This window comes from Gossypium arboreum, chromosome 11, assembly GCF_025698485.1.
Source record: "Gossypium arboreum isolate Shixiya-1 chromosome 11, ASM2569848v2, whole genome shotgun sequence".
Taxonomy (NCBI): Eukaryota; Viridiplantae; Streptophyta; class Magnoliopsida; order Malvales; family Malvaceae; genus Gossypium; species Gossypium arboreum.
This window is the reverse complement of record NC_069080.1, coordinates 95,928,656-95,946,420: the sequence shown is the minus strand read 5'-3', so window position 1 is coordinate 95,946,420 and position 17,765 is coordinate 95,928,656. Positions and strand designations below refer to the sequence as shown.

Below are 17,765 nucleotides of genomic sequence, written 5' to 3'. Positions count from 1 at the left end.
TGTGGGCATTATTTTTGCTTGGTATTGTGTTAAGAGTTTCGGTGGTTTTTAAATTCTGAGGAAGTTGAGATCATGTAGTTAGTGGAGAGTTAGTTGTTATCCTTATTAATTATTTTACTTTATTTTTAGTATTTTCTTTCCCTAAAAATTTGAGAGTTCTGATGTTCTTCTTCTTCTAGAATAGAAATTTCTCTTTCAATATTTGATTCCTTTTTCTTCTTTTGCCTTTGGCGTAATAGTAGTAAAACCTTTTCTTCTTCGTTTTTTGATTCTGTCGTTAACCTTACTTGTGGACGTTCGTATCATTGATTCCTGTGGTGTCAGTACGGGAGTTTACTTATATTTGTTTGGTCTCTACTTGCTGGAGGTTGAAATTTTGTGTAATTGTTGCGTAGGAGACAGTAGAGAAGCAGTAGCTCCACTTCAACGTTCTGATTTGTACTAGTGACGGGGGTGGTTGCGGTAAGTGAGTGGGTTTAGCTCGATTTAGTTTTGAGGAATTCACAATTTGATTGCTAAAATCAATTATGGGTACACTATTTTTAGGTTTTAAATAGCTCGGGGCCGTTCTAGCATCAAAAACAAACCAGATGTGTACCCGAAACGAAAAAAATAGGATTCAGCGAAAGCCAAAAAACCTCTCTGTCCCTGTCCCATATGTGACGACACGACCGTGTGAACGACGAAGGCCAGGTCGTGTGCAAGACACAATCGTGTGATGGCTAGATTGTGGCCGTATGAGCCACATGGGCTAGGCCAGATTGGGCGTGTGGCCCAACACGGGCATGTGTAACTGGGCCAAGCCATGTGATCCACACGGGCAAACCAATCTGGGCATGTGGGCCCACACGGGTATATGGGCCCATGTATCTATATTTTTTGCACAGGTCATCTCAAACGACTGTGGGCCTACTGTAGGGTCGGTAAGGGCTAACGAAACCCTAATATGTATGATCTGTTTGACTGATATTCTATATTGAGCATGATAGTATATGCATGTCATATCTGTATGTAAGCATGTGAGCATGGTTAATCTGTATGTATGAAACTGAATATTTTGTATTTGATATTGGGGTTGGGATGATATATATAGATGGAGGAAGTGTTCTGAAAGGCGTTTATCATCTATATTCTAGCATCTTTGCTGCACTTAATCTGTTATGTACTGCGTCAGTACAATGTGGTGTGTAGGGCTAGGTGGTTGTTTTTAAACCCCACATGGTGTGAAGGGATGGTCGGAGATGGTGTGTAGATGACGGGGGTAGGACATTTGATTCTGATTCTGATCTGTATATCTGTGTCTGTATCTGAGATGGGTTTACGCCTGAATCTATATCTGCCTGATTCTAATTTTCTGTTATGTGCATGCTTAATTCTGTGGGCTTACGCACTCAGTTTACTTAAACTCACTCTTTTCTGTTTAATCTGTATAGGTAATCCACAAAGTTAGGCAGATCGGTGCAGTGGAGGACTCGATAGTGACTACACATTAACTGGTTTATTTTGTATTTTGGTTTCCTTTAAGTTGTATTTTCTAGGACTGTATGGACTTTTTAACTGCTTGGTTTTTGTTTAGGGTTTTCACTTTAACATACTTTTTACTTCATCGGTTTTACCTAAAGACATGTTTTATAAAACCTTGAACGGTTTTCTAAACACAACGATATTACCAGCTTCCACTACAAATATGTTTTATCTCTAAATGATTTAATGGAAGAAAGCTTTGAAATTAATAATAACGATAAAGGCTAATGAATTAAAAAGGGTTTTATCTTAACGACAACGATTTTTCAACCCATTTCATGTGACACTTCTGGATACGACCATAATGTCTAGGCCGGGTTTGGGGTGTTACAAATTCAGAAGGATCTACAAATAAATAAAAAAGAGGGATCTTGACTTTATTTTATTTCCGTTCTTAGGTTATCTAATAGGATTAGGTTTTATTAGGAATTTTTACTTTCGCATAATAAAACAAGAGGTGGAAATCATAAATAAAAATGAACAAGTTGCAAAGTACAAAATGTGGCAATAGATATATACATGTCTAGGATTGGATCTAGAGAGAGCTTGGTAGTTAAGCAGTGAAAATTGACTCACTTCCTCTTTTCTAGAATCCTACCTGGTGTATAGTACCTATTCATTTTTAACAATGAGGACATTGTTCATCTTAAGTAGCAGGACCAAAAAATTTAAATTATTTCCACTCAAAATAAATTTTTCAGTTATGATCAGGTTATATTTTGTTCAAAAATTTGAAATTTTGTTAAGTATGCTAAACTTCAGTATGAAAAATGTTTGTTTATTTCAATAATTGTTATGTTAACTGAAATATGACAAAAATGTATTTTTAATAAAGCATGCAAATCATACCATAAAATTTTTAGTTCCTTCAGAAAGTTAGGCATGTATGAAAGTTTAAGTCTCTAGAGTTGACTTAGTAGTTTCTTAAGGCAAAATCCTAAGAAGCATGGAATGTTGAAAATGATTTAGGCAACTCTTATTTGGATCATTTGAGCCTTTCAAGCCAATCTTGATGAAATTTTATCCCTTGAAACCCAACTTTGAGACTATATAGCCAAATTTTATTTGAACCCTTGCAATATTTAGCCATCACTTTTCTCTCAATTATCTTTAAACTGTCCCAAACACTAGACACAGTACTATTCAGAATGTTATTTGAAAATAAGTTTAGGGGAGTTGAAAAGGAGTATCAAATGCTTAAAAAAATTATAGTACATACAACAAAATGCTCGTGAGAAAAAAACAAAAAAAGAGAAGAGCATATGAAAGCAAAAGAAGTTGGTGTATTGAAGGTAATTATTCTGAAGGTCCAATTCAAGCTGAGCCTAGGGTTTTTAGCCTAAATTTATCTATCTTTTACCTACCCCTAGCCTATTCACGTTACAACCTTTTTAAAGACATATTGATTCAAGCTTCTCTGCTACGTACATTAGTGGAGAGAAATTGCTAGTTCAACATATGAAGGCATAAGTTAATCTTAATGATTGCAGCTTAATCTTGAATAAGGGAATAAATTAAATTCGTAGAGATTTAACATGTCTTTATTTGGAAGCATTTAGTCTATTTTTTCTATCATAAGCATAATTGAGTTTAATTTGAATGATACGTATACTAAAGTAGCATAAATCTCAAAATTCTTGTTCTTAAGCATAAGTATACTAAAATCATAATTTTGGGAAGAATGTTGTTCTGGAGGAACTTTTCAAAGGTTTTTTGGAGAAATTCTTTTCAAATTTGTGCATTACTCAGGACGAGCAATGAATTAAGTTTGCGGGTGTGGAAAACACAAAAATATACACACTTTTTCATGCCATTTTTAACTCAAATTCATGCAGTTTCGGTAAAATTCTTGTCAAAAAATATATAATAATTATAAAATAATTAAATTTCACTAAAATTATGAACATTTTGAATTTTAATTAATTTTATATCAAATTTTGATTAATTTTTATTATTTTCAACAATTTTGCACAAATGGCGAAAAATGGCTCTGTAGACACTACTAGAAACGAAAACTGAGACGCAATTTTGAAGCATCAAGGCGAATTAATATTTCAGCCTAAGAAGGTCAAAATTATGTGTATTAATTCATAATATAATTAATTATAATATTTAATCCTATTTAATTTAAGTTAAATAAATTATTATTAATTATTTATTAAAGGGGCCCAGTGGAGCTGAACTGAGAAAACCCAATCCAACCAAGCACTGGGAATCCCAAAACCGTCCCACATGCTGACCCGATCAGCTTGTTTGGTTGATTATTTGACTTGCAAAATGGCCCTTTAAGACTCCTTCAATTTGCATTCAAACCCCTCCACTCTTCATGTCTTTCAAGATTTGTCCCTACCTAAAAATAGCATGTTTGAAATCTTCAAACATGCCACATGTGTGGCCAGCCATGGGGGAAGTCATTGGCTTCTGATTTTGGCTATTTTTAGCAGCCTTCTCAACCTATAAATACCCCCCTTGGCTTCTCACTTCAAACACGTCTCAAACCCATTCATTTCTTCACTTCTCTCTCACTTTTCTCTATTCATTCCCTTCCATTATTTTTTATTTTCTTCCCCAATTCCTTTTTCGATTTAACCTCTTCAAAAAGATTCATTCAACCACCATTTGAAGCAGAATTCAAGTGTTCATGGAAGCCTCAGTTCAACAAGAACAAGTGAAGAATGAGGAGCAGAGCAAACTAGTCAAACCTTGGAGAAACACCGGATTTGATTCTTGTTCCCTATCATTTTAATTTTGTTGTTATGATGAACATGTCTATGAATATTTGTGATGTTGAAATGTTCGTCTACTTGAGTTATTAAAATTGTGTTTGTGTTGTTATAGGTCTTGGTAAGATGTTTGATTAAGTAAAACCATGACTAAGTTATTCTTGCATTACAATTGTAAGGTAACTAATTGTAATTAATTGACACAATACTTAATCAGTGCATTTTTAATCATCTAAGGTAGCTAAGGGTTAAATTAGCAACGGTATCAAGCGATACATTAGCCTTGCATAACTTACAAGATTATTGTGATTAAACTATTTCAAAGTAGAAATACATTGTTACCTCACGTAATCTTTTATGTGCTTATGAGATTGAATTAATTGTTTGAATTGACATAGAGATATGTACAAGAGATTATTTTAATTTCATAGGTATGTATATGCATTAGCACATTTTCTTATTAAAATTTGTTTAATTGATTGAATTGACATAGAGATATAGTCAAGAGATAAATGGATTTTGGTAGGTAAGTATGTTCATAATTTAGAAAATTACCGAGTTGCCGGGAATTTATTCGTAACAACATAAACATGAGTTTAATAATTCTAAGTTAAGAAATGTAATTAATCTAGCACAATTATGTCATCTTGATTGAAATCATCTTTTGAAATCGTGCATTGAAACTTTTATTTTATTTTTATTTATTTTACTTAGTTAAAATCTTTAGTTTTTAATCACCTCCTCAAATTAAAATATTTTTCTTCACCAAAGTGTTTTTAAAATTGCATTCATACATAATTCTTTTCACAATCCCTATGGGTATGATAACTCAACATTTATTTGTCACTTTATTACTTGTTTTGATTGTGTACACTTGCACATTTTCATCATTCCAATACTTAGTATTCATTTTATTGTTGATAGTGTTGTTTTAGAAAAATTGTTTGCTTGTCGCTCTTCTTTAAAAAAACAACTCTATGTCAAACTAATGTAGTGGAAAAACCATTTTTCAAGTCATTTTGGAAACATAGTTGCCTTATCGATTTATTTTTCAAAAATGGTTCCTTTGCGATGCAGCGGAAACTAGGGAACAATATCAAATTTTATTTAAGCCCGATATCATGCATTATCCGATTATTATGCTTGAGTAATTCATGCATGCAAAAAATCCCAAAAGAAAAGTTACCAAGCCACAGACCAAAAGTCATTATAAACCAACAGAGACTGATTAATACTTATTAAAAATAGTCTGAGGTCCAAGGTGATTCTTAAAATGCCGAGTCCGATCATAATTTTGAGGTTTACCTGAAAAGTTAAACATTATTGGGAGATGAGCTTATTAAAATTTTTGTGTGAGTTGAAGAATTATTTAAACAAACATAAATATCAAATACAGTGAAATAGATTAGCTTTAACAGAAGAAAATACAACCATCATCAGAATTTCATATCGTTACATACCCATTATCAAATTGAAGTCAAATGGTGTATGAGAATGGGAAATCATTCATACGAGTAACAATCATTAATTTTGATACCATTCAATATAACACATATCATAAATCAATAACATTTGAATATTTCATGAGTATGATACAATGCAAAAAGGCTCCTACCCACACCATCCGCTACACACCACAAGTTCCCCATAACCAGTCATCCGAACTCCAAAATATTATGGGCTTAAGCTCGTTGTGGTCAAAACCACCAATAACAATATACAGAAAATTCTGCCAATAAAAATGCAGACAAGCTATCGGTAAAAATGTGATAAAATCCCATCCCAATGCACATAAGCACACGCACCTCCACCCACTGTGACCAAAATTGGAGTTGAATTTTAAAATGGTTTGAGATCTCATTAAAATATGGAGAAATACCTTTGAAATCATTTAAAATCCCCAAATTCTAGATCTAGAAATTTTTGTTTTTAATTGACAAGATTAATAAAGAAATTGAAGAGGAAAGAGATCTTACCTAAGCTAGTTGAGAGAAATGGCAATGACACTTTCTTGGCAATGTTCGTGATCGATCTTGGGGTTTAAGATTTCAGATTTGGGGCTGGTTTAGATGAGGATAAATGGAAGCAATATAATAAAGAAGATGGTGCCCAATCTTGTCGCAAAAAGAAAAGGAAAGAGATTGTAAAATGGGAGGTGTAGGCGACAGCATTAATGGAGGAAAGAAAAAAAATAAAATCAAAGAGAGGAGGAGGAGAAGATGAACGGCTAGGGAAATGAGGAGGAGGATTAAAGGCTAATTATTTGTGAAAAACTAACATTTATACATAGGGTTACAAGGCTTAGATAGCACACACATTAAAAACAAGGGATTTTTGCCAACAATTAAATTCTTTTGCAAGGAAAAGATTCAAACTTAGGACCTCATTTAATTTCCATGGTTTCTTATATTTCTTTTAACCATTAGGCTTTTTCCTCATTCTTGAAATAAGTTTGCAATATTTATTTTAAAAATAAGGCATGTAAGGCAAAATTTGCAAAATAATAAAAATGGTAAGAGAAAAGGGATTTGAACTTGGGTTTAAAGGAATGTTTCACTAACACTTATGCAACAAACCAATACCTCATTTATTTCCTAAAAATGCATAGTTAATCTTAAAAATTAAGGCATGATCACTCTCTCTCGACTCACAAACCCGATTATACTAACCCCCAATCTTTGAGATGTTACATGTACTCACAAATCGAGGATGATCGATGCACATCTACAGATTGTTCTTCAGATTTTGCAAGAGAAGCAGTTGTTTGCCAAGTTGAGAAAGCATGGGTTGAGAGAGGTGATGTTCTTAGGGCATGTTGTATCTTCTAAAGGGATCTATGTTGACCCAAAAAAGATTGAAGCTATTCTGGAGTGGAAACAGTCGAAGAGCGTCACTGAGGTTCTGAGTTTCTTAGGGTTGGCTGGGTATTATTGTAGATTCGTTGAGGGGTTCTCCATCATATACGAGACTTGGTTGTGTACTGATGAAAAAGGGCAAGGTAGTAGCTTATGCTTTAAGGCAGTTGAAGTTGCATGAGTGTAATTACTCAACTCATGATTTGAAGTTAGTTGTAGTAGTCTTTGCATTCAAGATTTGGTGGCATTATCTGTATAGTTATAGGTGTGGCATCTACATTGATCAGAGGAGTCTTAAGTATCTCTTCATCTAGAAGGAGTTGAACTTGACACAGAGGCGTTGGATTGATCTGCTGAAAAGTTATGATTGTGTGATCAAGTATCATCCTAGCTAAGTGAATGTCGTTGATGCTTTGAGTTGAAAATCGATGGTGGAGTTGCGAACAATGTTTGCACATTTTAGTATGGCCAGTGACAGTGTTTTGTTGGTTGAACTCCAAGTGAAGCTGTCTCTGTCATAGTAGATAAAGGAGAGGCAGTTTCTTGATGACAGTCTAGTGTGGAAGATTCGACAGGTTGAACAAGGTAATGTTGGAGAATACAAGTTGAATCCTGATGGTATTTTGAGTTTTCGAAGGAAACTTTGTGTGTCTATTGATACGGATCTTAGGCATGTGATTCTTACTAATGCACATAGTAGGCCATATGCTATGCACCCCAGTAGTAATAAGATGTATAGGGATATTCGGGAGTTGTGTATTGGTGGCTTTAAAGCGTGATGTGATAGACTTTGTGCTATATGTTTGGTTTTTCAAAGGGTTAAGGTGAAGCACCAGCATCTTTCCTGTTTGCTTCAATCGATTAAGATATTGGACTAGAAATAGGAGAGTCACGATGGATTTTTCTCGAGTTTGCCTCAAACCCCGAAAAAAAAGACTCTGTATGGGTGATTGTCGACCAATTTTTGAAGAGTGCTAATTTCCTTTTTATGCGTACAAACTATTCATTGCATTAGTTAGTCGAGTTGTACATAGTTGAGATTATTTGACTTCATGGTGTGTCGATTTCCATCATTTCTGATAGAGATCCACACTTTACTTCAAGGTTTTAGAGGAGTCTACAGGAAGCTTTAGGGTTGAAGCTTAGTTTCAGTATGGCTTATCATCCTCAAACCGATAGTCATTTAAAGAGGGTAATTCAGATACTCGAAGACATGTTGTGTAGTTACGTCATCTAGTTCAGTGATAGTTGGGAGTTCTATCTTCCTTTATCCAAGTTCACCTATAACAACAGCTATCAGATGAGTATTGAAATGCAACTGTTTGAAGTGTTGTATGGTTGGAAGTGTTGAACTCTGCTATGTTGGTCCGAGTAGGATGAAAGATGGGTTGTCGGTCCGGATCTAATCCAGGAGACCGAAGAGAGGGTGAAACTAATCTGTGAGTGACTGGCGGCTACTTATGGTAAGCAGAAATCTTATGTAAATCTGAAACATCGTGATATCAAGTTTTAGGTTAGAGACTGAATGTTTTTGAAGGTTTTGCCTCAGAAGAAAGTGTTGAGGTTCGGTCGAAAGGTAATTTAAGTCTAAGATTTATTGGGTCTTATGAGGTTATCGAGAGGGCTGGACCAGTAGCGTATCGACTCATGTTTCCTACTAAACTTGAGCGTATACATGATGTGTTTCATGTGTCCATGTTGTAAAAATATCAATCGATCCATCACATGTAGTTCTAATTGAAGAGATTGAGGTTCGACCTAATTTGACATATGAGGAAAATTAAATTGAGATTCTGGCATGTGATTCGAAGGTATTGCAAAATAAGAACGTACCTCTGGTTAAGGTTTTATGGCATAATAACAAAACCGAAAAGGCTACTTGGGAAACCGAAGATGCAATGAGATGTCAATAACCCTATCTATTCCGACAAGGTAATTTCGAGGATGAAATTCTTTTAAAAGCAAGAGAGTTGTCCCATCCCAAAAATCAGGTTAGTAAATTGGGGGTTAGTGAACTGAAAACCGTAATTAAGTTAGATAATTAAATTAAATAGGAATAAATAAAATAAAATATTAAAATAATTAGAATTAAAATTTTAGGTTAAGAAATTGAAATTAAGTGTTCGATTAAAAATAAATTAGAAAGTGGGTTTAATTGAAAAGCAATGACCTATTTGGAAATGGGAGGAAACTGTAGGTGGTCAAAGATAAAAATGCCCAATTTTTGAATTTTGGTTGGTTATTTAAACAACCCACCATGTAACAACTCGTTTTTAATGAAATCAGAACAGTGGTTTCAGGACCACATGTAACACCCGTACCCGAGTCCGTTACCGGAGTCGAACACAAGGTGCACACAGACTTAACTTAATTGTTTTCACAGTCCTAAAAAAAAATTTTTCCAGACTAGCTGGTTACTGCATCACTGTCGCCTTAAAAATCATATCTTGAGTTTTAAAGTTAAAAAACCAGTTTCGTAAATTTTACCTGAAACTAGACTCATAATTCCATCAACATATTTTTTTCTAGAATTTTTGGTTGGGCCAATTAGTACAGTTTATTAGTTAAAGTCTCCCCTAATCCAGGGTTTGACTACACTGACCCTCACGTATTACGAATTGGATATCTCCCTGTAAAGGGCTTCGATACTGATGCCGTTTGTTTCTATAGAAACTAGACTCAGAGAGTAATCTATACATATATGGAATGACTCCTAATTATCTCTGGTTAATTTACAATGAATTTCCAAAGTCGGAACAGGGGATCCAGAAACCGTTCTGGCCCTGTTTCACGAGAACTTTAATATCTCTTAACATATAACTCATATGACCGTTTCGTTTCTTCCATATGAAAGTAGATTCATCAAGGTTAATTTACATAATTTATTCGCTATTTAATACCATTCCTACTATTTTTAGTGATTTTTCACATCTACATCACTGCTGCTGTCAGCATCTGCCTTTAAGGTAGGCTTTACCTATTTCATGATTTCCATGATTCAATTGGCCCTTTTTGCATACATAGCACAAAGTGTGATCATGATTAACCATTCCAATGGCTAATCGTTTCAAAACAATTCCATACCTCATAATGATCAACATACAAACGATTATAGTACTATGCTAAAAACGTATATAAGCCATTTTCGCATGGCTATCCAAGTTTACACAAAACCGAAAGGTACATGACCTACAACAAAAGGGTAGTCCTATACATGCCATTTCAAAGTTCAACCAAAATTGTACCAAAATGGGGCTTTGATAGTGTGGATGACTTCGACTTGATGATCCCGAATCCGATAGCTAACGAGCAAATTCTATAAAACAGAGAGCCAAAGCAACGGGTAAGCATTTTAATGCTTAGTAAGTCTCAAATAATGAAATCAGCTTTGACTAAAGTATTACATTTACATAACTAAATGAATCACTTTATTAATACACATTCTCATAATCATACTTACTTCACATTACCGACCCTTATGTTTATACACAAAAGAACAACTTAGCTAAAGGCCGGTAGCTCGCTTATCAACCTGAGCGAGTACTTACTTGTAAGGGCTCAACTAATTCAAGCACATACGAACATACCTCATTGCTGGAATTTTCACAAGTGTATAAACTGAAATTTTACAGCAAGATTGCTCATTTCGAGTCACATACCTTGGATTCAACCGGATATAACCACAAGCACAATTGCCTTCGGGTCTTAACCCGGATTTGGTAACTTGCACAATTGCCTTCGGGTCTTAGCCCGGATATAACACCTCACACGAATGCCTTCAGGTCTTAGCCCGGATATAATCACTAGCATAAATGCCTTCGAGACTTAGCCCGGGTATCATTCAAATGCTCATGTACACATATATCAATAATCACGACACATTCGTATTTCATTTTCGTTACTAAGGCTCAAACACAAAATATTTATCAAACCTTTACAATTTCGGCTCAATAGCCACACACAAGGAGCATGATTTCAATATAATTCAAGTAGGGTCATTACTCAAGACTTACCTTGGATGTTGTCAAGCGATTTCGACGGCTATTCGATTACTTTTTCCTTTCCTTATCCAACTGTGGTCCTCTAAGCTCTTGAGCTAATTCACAAATTTAACTTATTAAAATCTTATTATGATAGCTTATGGCCGAATATGACAAGGAGTTTAAATGGTCATATGGCCATCCTTTAGCTCAAATACACAATGGTCATGCACAATTTTTTAATCACAACAAACAATTCAATACAATTCATTCAAACATCAAAGTGAAGCTCAAGGTACTTAGCCCTTATATACATTAGACATTAGAGTCACATGTGTACGAAATCACTAATCAATTCAACACATTAGTTAGTACTCTCCTTAGCCAATTTTCCAAGCCAAGAATAGGCATCAATATGCTTGCCTCTAACCGAATGCATGCACACCAACCCCCCCTTCATGTGGCCGAATATGCATGTCCATGTTGAGGCCAATTATACACTTAATACCACACAAAAACAGCATACATTTTACTAACTAACGATTACATATTGTAGCTCAATACACATCTCTCATGTACTTCATAACCAAACATCATCACAAGCAAATATATACCTTGAAATAGTATATATGTCATGCCAATACATCATGTGCAAACATATATACATATAGGTGCAAGGGCCGAATCATAAGGATGACTATGACTACCTCATATATTTTCATTATGGCCGAATGCTCCTTCTACCCCATTTACCTTCACAAATCATGAACTTCATCATCCAACTTACAAGCTTACAATGTCATGAAGTTTAACCTCATGGTATCTATCAAACTCTCACTCAAAAGTGCTAAAAAGAATATGCAATAATCATCAATCCACCATCACATGCACCATTACAAAGCTTCACTTTTAGTATGCAAATGATATCAACACAACCTCACCTTAGCCGAATATCATCTCCATGACATAGTAAGGATTTGAACCATGGCTAGTTAGAACTCAAGCTAACTACTAAAATATATCTCATGGCAAAACATCAAACTTACCTTAATCTAGGTACAAGTATGGCCAAACCTCCTCCTAAACCTCTTCCAAACCAACATGAAACAAGAATTCCTTCCTTCTTCCTTAGAATTTTCAGCCCAAAGGAAATGAAAATGATGAACAAAATTTCTTCTTTCTTTCTCCACAACTCACTAAGCAATGGGCATGCATGAGACCATTTTTTCTCTTTTTTTTGTCATTCTTTATTACCCATACTCATTAATCTATATTTTTTTCACCCATGATGCACCAAAAAACATGTCTATGACATGTTTTGCCCATCCTCCTTGTCATGGCCGACCATTAGCTAATAAAAGGGGAAATTGACATGCAAACCCCTCATTTTTGTATGCATGATCAACTAGTCATCACACATTTCCCCCCTCATTCTTTTAAAGTTTACTACTAGGTCCTTTCTAGTGAAATCCACATTTATAACTCTAAATTAAAGCATCAAAAATGTCACACATGAGTTAACACATATTATAGGCATCAAAATAAATATCAAATTATTTTTATGCCTCGGTTTTGTGGTCCCGAAACCACATTCCGACTAGGGTCGTTTTAAGGCTGTCACACCATAAATCTGATGTGGAAATATTTATTTTATTATTATTTTATTGTTTACAACACATTAGTAGTGTCGTATAAAAAATTAGTTAAGAAATTTTTCTGCTTGCATGCTTAATTTGATAAAAAGGACTAAATAAAAAATGTGCAAAAGTAGAGTTCTAATAGCTAAAGGTATTAAATAGCTATAGAATTAAAAAGTAATATGACTTAAATGGTAAGTAGACCATTATTAAAGATAGTGGACTTTATGGACATTTTATATGTGTTTTAAATGATTAATTAGTAAGGTTAAACTTGTAATTTAATAAATAACTTAAAATAAAATATAGGAAAAGATGGTACAATCTTCTAGTTTTGTTCTCCCACTAAATTATTGAAGGAAAAACACCATTTTTTGTGCTTGTAAGGTTCAACTAGGTTACCTTGTGCATGTAAGTTTGTTTTCATCCTGTTTTTAATAATTTCTAGTTTTTGAAGTCGTTGTAGCTTAATCTAGCTAGCCTAAGGACTAATTTGAAAAATTCTTAAAATATTTAAGTTTTCCCATGAAGGAATTCATGTTGTTTATGAAGTTTGAAGGTAGATAATGAATCCTTGTTGTTGGATAAACAACTTTTGTTAAGTTATTTTTGATGAATTTGTCAATTAGGGATTGAATTATAAAATGTGAAATACTCATGGTGTAATTTGTGAAATAATGAAATGTGTGGGTTGCTAGGAGCTTGTATGAAATTCAGCTAGGTTGAGGCAGGGATGAAATTGCATGAATTTCATTTTACGAGCTTAATGACTAAATTGTAAAGAAATTAAAATATTTTGGGAAAAAATGTAATTTTTCAAAAATATGAATATGAATTTGGATTGAATTGAATTTAATAGTTACTAAATTGGTTGAATTTATTTAATTAGATCAAGATAAACCTCAACCATATTTAAATAGAGAGAAGGCGAAAGTTGTGGATTAGCCGATCGTACTCCTTCGCGATAATGTCGATGTAAGTTCATAGTAATTAAATTATATCATTTGATTTACTTATGTATTTGTATTTTATAATCAAGTAGTTAATTATTATATAATTATACCCCTGATCGAACTTACGTGACCTAATTGTACTTTGGTACCCTTCATCGCACTTACGAGCCCCTGTTGTACTTCGATACCCGTGATCGGACTTCTGTGCCATGGTTACATTTCAATAAAATTAATTAAATAAAATAAAATTTCATGCATTTAATGTTAAGTTAATTAAATTGCTATGTACTTACTAACCTTTGTAAGTGTATACGTGTTTGTATGTCATTTTGTAGATTACTTTTACTGACTGGGGATGGATTAAAACTTCAGGTCACACTATCCATCATCGTTAGTAGCTTTTGAACTCTTTTTGGGGTTGTGGCATGTATATGTGGCTATAAATATATATATGTATGTGTAATGCCCCTAACCATATCCATCGTTAGAATAGGGTTACGAAGCATTACCAGGCTTGTTTCTTTAACAATCATACATTTCAAATTCATTTCTCAAATCCAAACAAAAGTCATTGAAATTCAGTCATATAATCCCCAACACGAGCCCTCGGGGTTTAAGACAAGCATTAGAAGTGATTCGAGACTAAATCGAATGCTTAATAAATTTTTAGAAAAACATAGAAAATTTTCAAAGTGTAAGGGACACACGCCCGTGTGGCCAGGCCTTATGTCTCACAGGGCTAAGAGACACGTCTGTGTCACAGGCCGTGTGGAAATTCAAAATGGGATCACATGGCCATGTCCCAGCCCATGTCCAACCCTGTGTAACTCACTGCCTTGGGTCACACGACCAACCACACGCCCATGTGATTAGCTCGTGTACCCCTCGAAATGGCCCCACACGCCAGTATGCCAGGCCGTGCGCTAGGCCATGTGAAGCTACTGACTTGGTTTCTAAATAAATATCAGGGAACACACGGTCGTGTCGCTTGACCGTGTGTCACACACAGCTAAGACACATGCCCGTGTCTCTGCCCGTGTGGACAAAAATAGGCCATTTTTCAAGCTTTATTTCTCACCCAAAGTGGCACTAACCTACACATACCAAATAGCATATGACCATATCATTAATAGGCATTCAAACCAATCTTAACCAATTCAAAATCATACAATACCAATACCAACAACCATAATGTTGGTAAACATCACAATTTGCCATTTAAAAACATACCAATATCACTTTCAATAATTCACCTAAATGATCATTTTCATATATGCATTATGTTGCCTAATACTTAGCATGCTAATACATTCTCAATTTCAACCATTTGCTACCTTAAATACCAACTTACAACAAGACATTCACATAGCAATTATAAACCACATATCAAAGTGCCATTTACACATATTTGCATATCAAGCATATACCATGGTCAAACCACATCAATGGCTAAACCATAACAAAACATATATGCTTTCATTAACCAACTAACCTATACATACCATATAACCAAAATACATTAAGTCCAAAAGTACCAAAACAACTACTGGATAGTGTGATGAGATCTCCGACGAGCAAGCTTCGAGATCACTATAAAACACAGAAAAGTAAACAGAGTAAGCTATTAAGCTTAGTAATCTCGTATGGCTAATAATTACAACTTACCATTCATTCATAATTTAAAAAAGCATAAGTAAACATAGGTAAGTTTCAATCAAATTCAAAGGTTAGCACATAATCATAACCATGTTAGTCATGCTTGAATACATCAACTATGAATTACTTGTCGTACTTCTCACAAATACTTGAACTGGTTCGTATCATCCCTTATATCCTCGTAACATCATCTTTACTCATTGAACCATTTGGAATACTATTAGATACTCAAGACTCTCGCACACTAAGTGCCCAAAATGGTCAAAACCATCTCAATCTCATATCTCATATAAATGTTCACTCTTGAGCTATCACTGGGTCTGCTTACACAAGCTGACGGTCAACACTTGCTACACAATGCTGCTCACACAAGTGATGAGTAACCGCAACACATGCAAGAAAACTCAGCCACCGGTAGAACATACGTACCAGCACCCAAAACAAGGTAACCCCTAATGACATGTCATTTGTATCCTATCTATTCCTAAGCTTTAATCGAGATTTCATACATCGCCAAATCTTTGCCAACTATTTTCGTGAAGTTGTATTCATCAAGAATGCAATAATAAAGTACTTAAAACACAATTACTTTAATGCTTATTAACATATGAACTTACCTCAATCACAAAAACGATGTAATATGATCGACTAATCCAATATTTTATCTTTCCCTCGATCTAGATCCGTAGGAGGCTTAACTTGATATGCACTAGGATATGTTGGCCGAATGCTTGGAGCTCTTTAATGGCTATTCTTGACCCAATTTTCGGTTGGAGAAGATGAATGAATGATGATTTTAATTTTTTTTATTTAACTTTTTACTTTTAATTACTAATTTACTAAATTAACCTTATTATAAAACCTTTAAAGTCCATTAATACGTGTCCATATTTGTCGACTAATAATACTAGTAGTCTAATTACCACATAAGGACCTCCACTTTAAGATTCCATAGCTATCAGACACCTTTAGCTATTAGAAAACAACTTTTTCACTTTACGCAATTTAATCCTTTTTATCAAATTGAGCATGCAAACGATTAAATTTCTTAACGAAATCTATTAACATGCTTTAGACACTAAAATGATAATAAAATAAATATTTTGACCTCATATTTGTAGTCCCAAAACTACTGCTTTGATTTCACTAAGAACGGGCTGTTATAGTATATGTGTCTACTTCTTTTTGGTATAAAAGTGAATTACTAAGTTGTGTGTTTGAACACTTTGTTTTCTGTTACATTTCGATAAAATTAATTAAATAAAATAAAATTTCATGCATATAATTTTAAGTTAGTTAAATTGATATGTACTTACTAAGCTTTGTAAGCTTATACGTGTTTGTATGTCATTTTGTAGATTACTTTTGCTGTCTAGGGATGGATCGAAACTTCGGCTTACACTATCCGTCATCGTTAGTAGCTTTTGAACTTTTTTGGGATTGTGACATGTATATGTGGCTATAAGTATATATGTATATTTGTCTTGTTCATTTTGTTATAAAAATGAATTACTAAGTTGTATATATATATATATCTTTTGACTTGATAAATTGGTATGAATGCAATCACTTATGAATGGTTTAATGTTGATGAATTTAAATTTTTATGCTAGCATTTGCATTTGGTTAGGCGTTTGAATAAATAAAGATGAAAGACTAGTTTGAAAATGCATGTTATTTATGTGATATGTTTTAAATGTGGATTTGGTATCTTTGTTATCAATGGCATATAAGTCTATTGGTGGTAGTAGTGGAATGATACAAATGGTACCTTTTTGGTGTTTGGTTCTTAGGTAGTTTAAATGGCATATGTTGAAGTAAATTTAGTTTAAAAGATAGTGAATATTATTTGGCCAAAATGAGTACATGGTTACATGTTTATATGTTGACATTTGATGTGCCTATGGGTATATTGGTTGTATGTTAATATACCATATGTACATAGACTGATTTTTCATGATTTTGGTGCCTTGTTATAGCTTGTATATATGTGAAATTTTGGGTGTAGGTACATGCCAAAATGGGTAATAAAAATGGCTTGTAAAGTAGCCTATTTTCATCCACACGAGCAGAGACACAGACGTGTATCTCAGCTGTGTGTGACAGATGGCCAGGTGACACGGCCGTGTGTCCCCTATAGTTTTCAAAGGGTCCAAGTTAGACTATTACATGGCCTGGCACACTAGTGTGTGAGGCTACTTCGAAGGGTACACGACTTGGCACACGGGCATATGGCTTGGCCGTGTGACCCAAGTCATTGAGTTGCATGGGCATGGACACGAGCTAGGACACGATCGTGTGTCCCTATTTCGAATGCTTACATTGCCTGAGACATGGGCATGTCTCTTCGCCATGTGACCCCTTCAATGTAGATAATTTTCACTATTTTCTGAATAATTCTCTGAGTTTTTGATTTAGTCCAGACTTGTTTCTAAAG

At 34.3% G+C, this 17,765-nt stretch overlaps 1 protein-coding gene across 1 annotated transcript; it reads left to right on the top strand.

Moving 5' to 3' along the window:
- The first annotated feature begins 6,956 nt into the window (after positions 1 to 6,956).
- On the top strand, positions 6,957 to 7,283 carry LOC108471556 (uncharacterized mitochondrial protein AtMg00860-like). The gene has a single exon (XM_017773156.1). It carries the CDS (start codon positions 6,957 to 6,959, stop codon positions 7,281 to 7,283), a length of 327 nt encoding a protein of 108 aa, XP_017628645.1.
- Positions 7,284 to 17,765: the final 10,482 nt, after the last annotated feature.

Excerpts from the sequence above, each read along its gene's own strand:
- LOC108471556 (XM_017773156.1), top strand. The coding sequence starts at position 6,957 with ATGATCGATGCACATCTACAGATTGTTCTTCAGATTTTGCAAGAGAAG.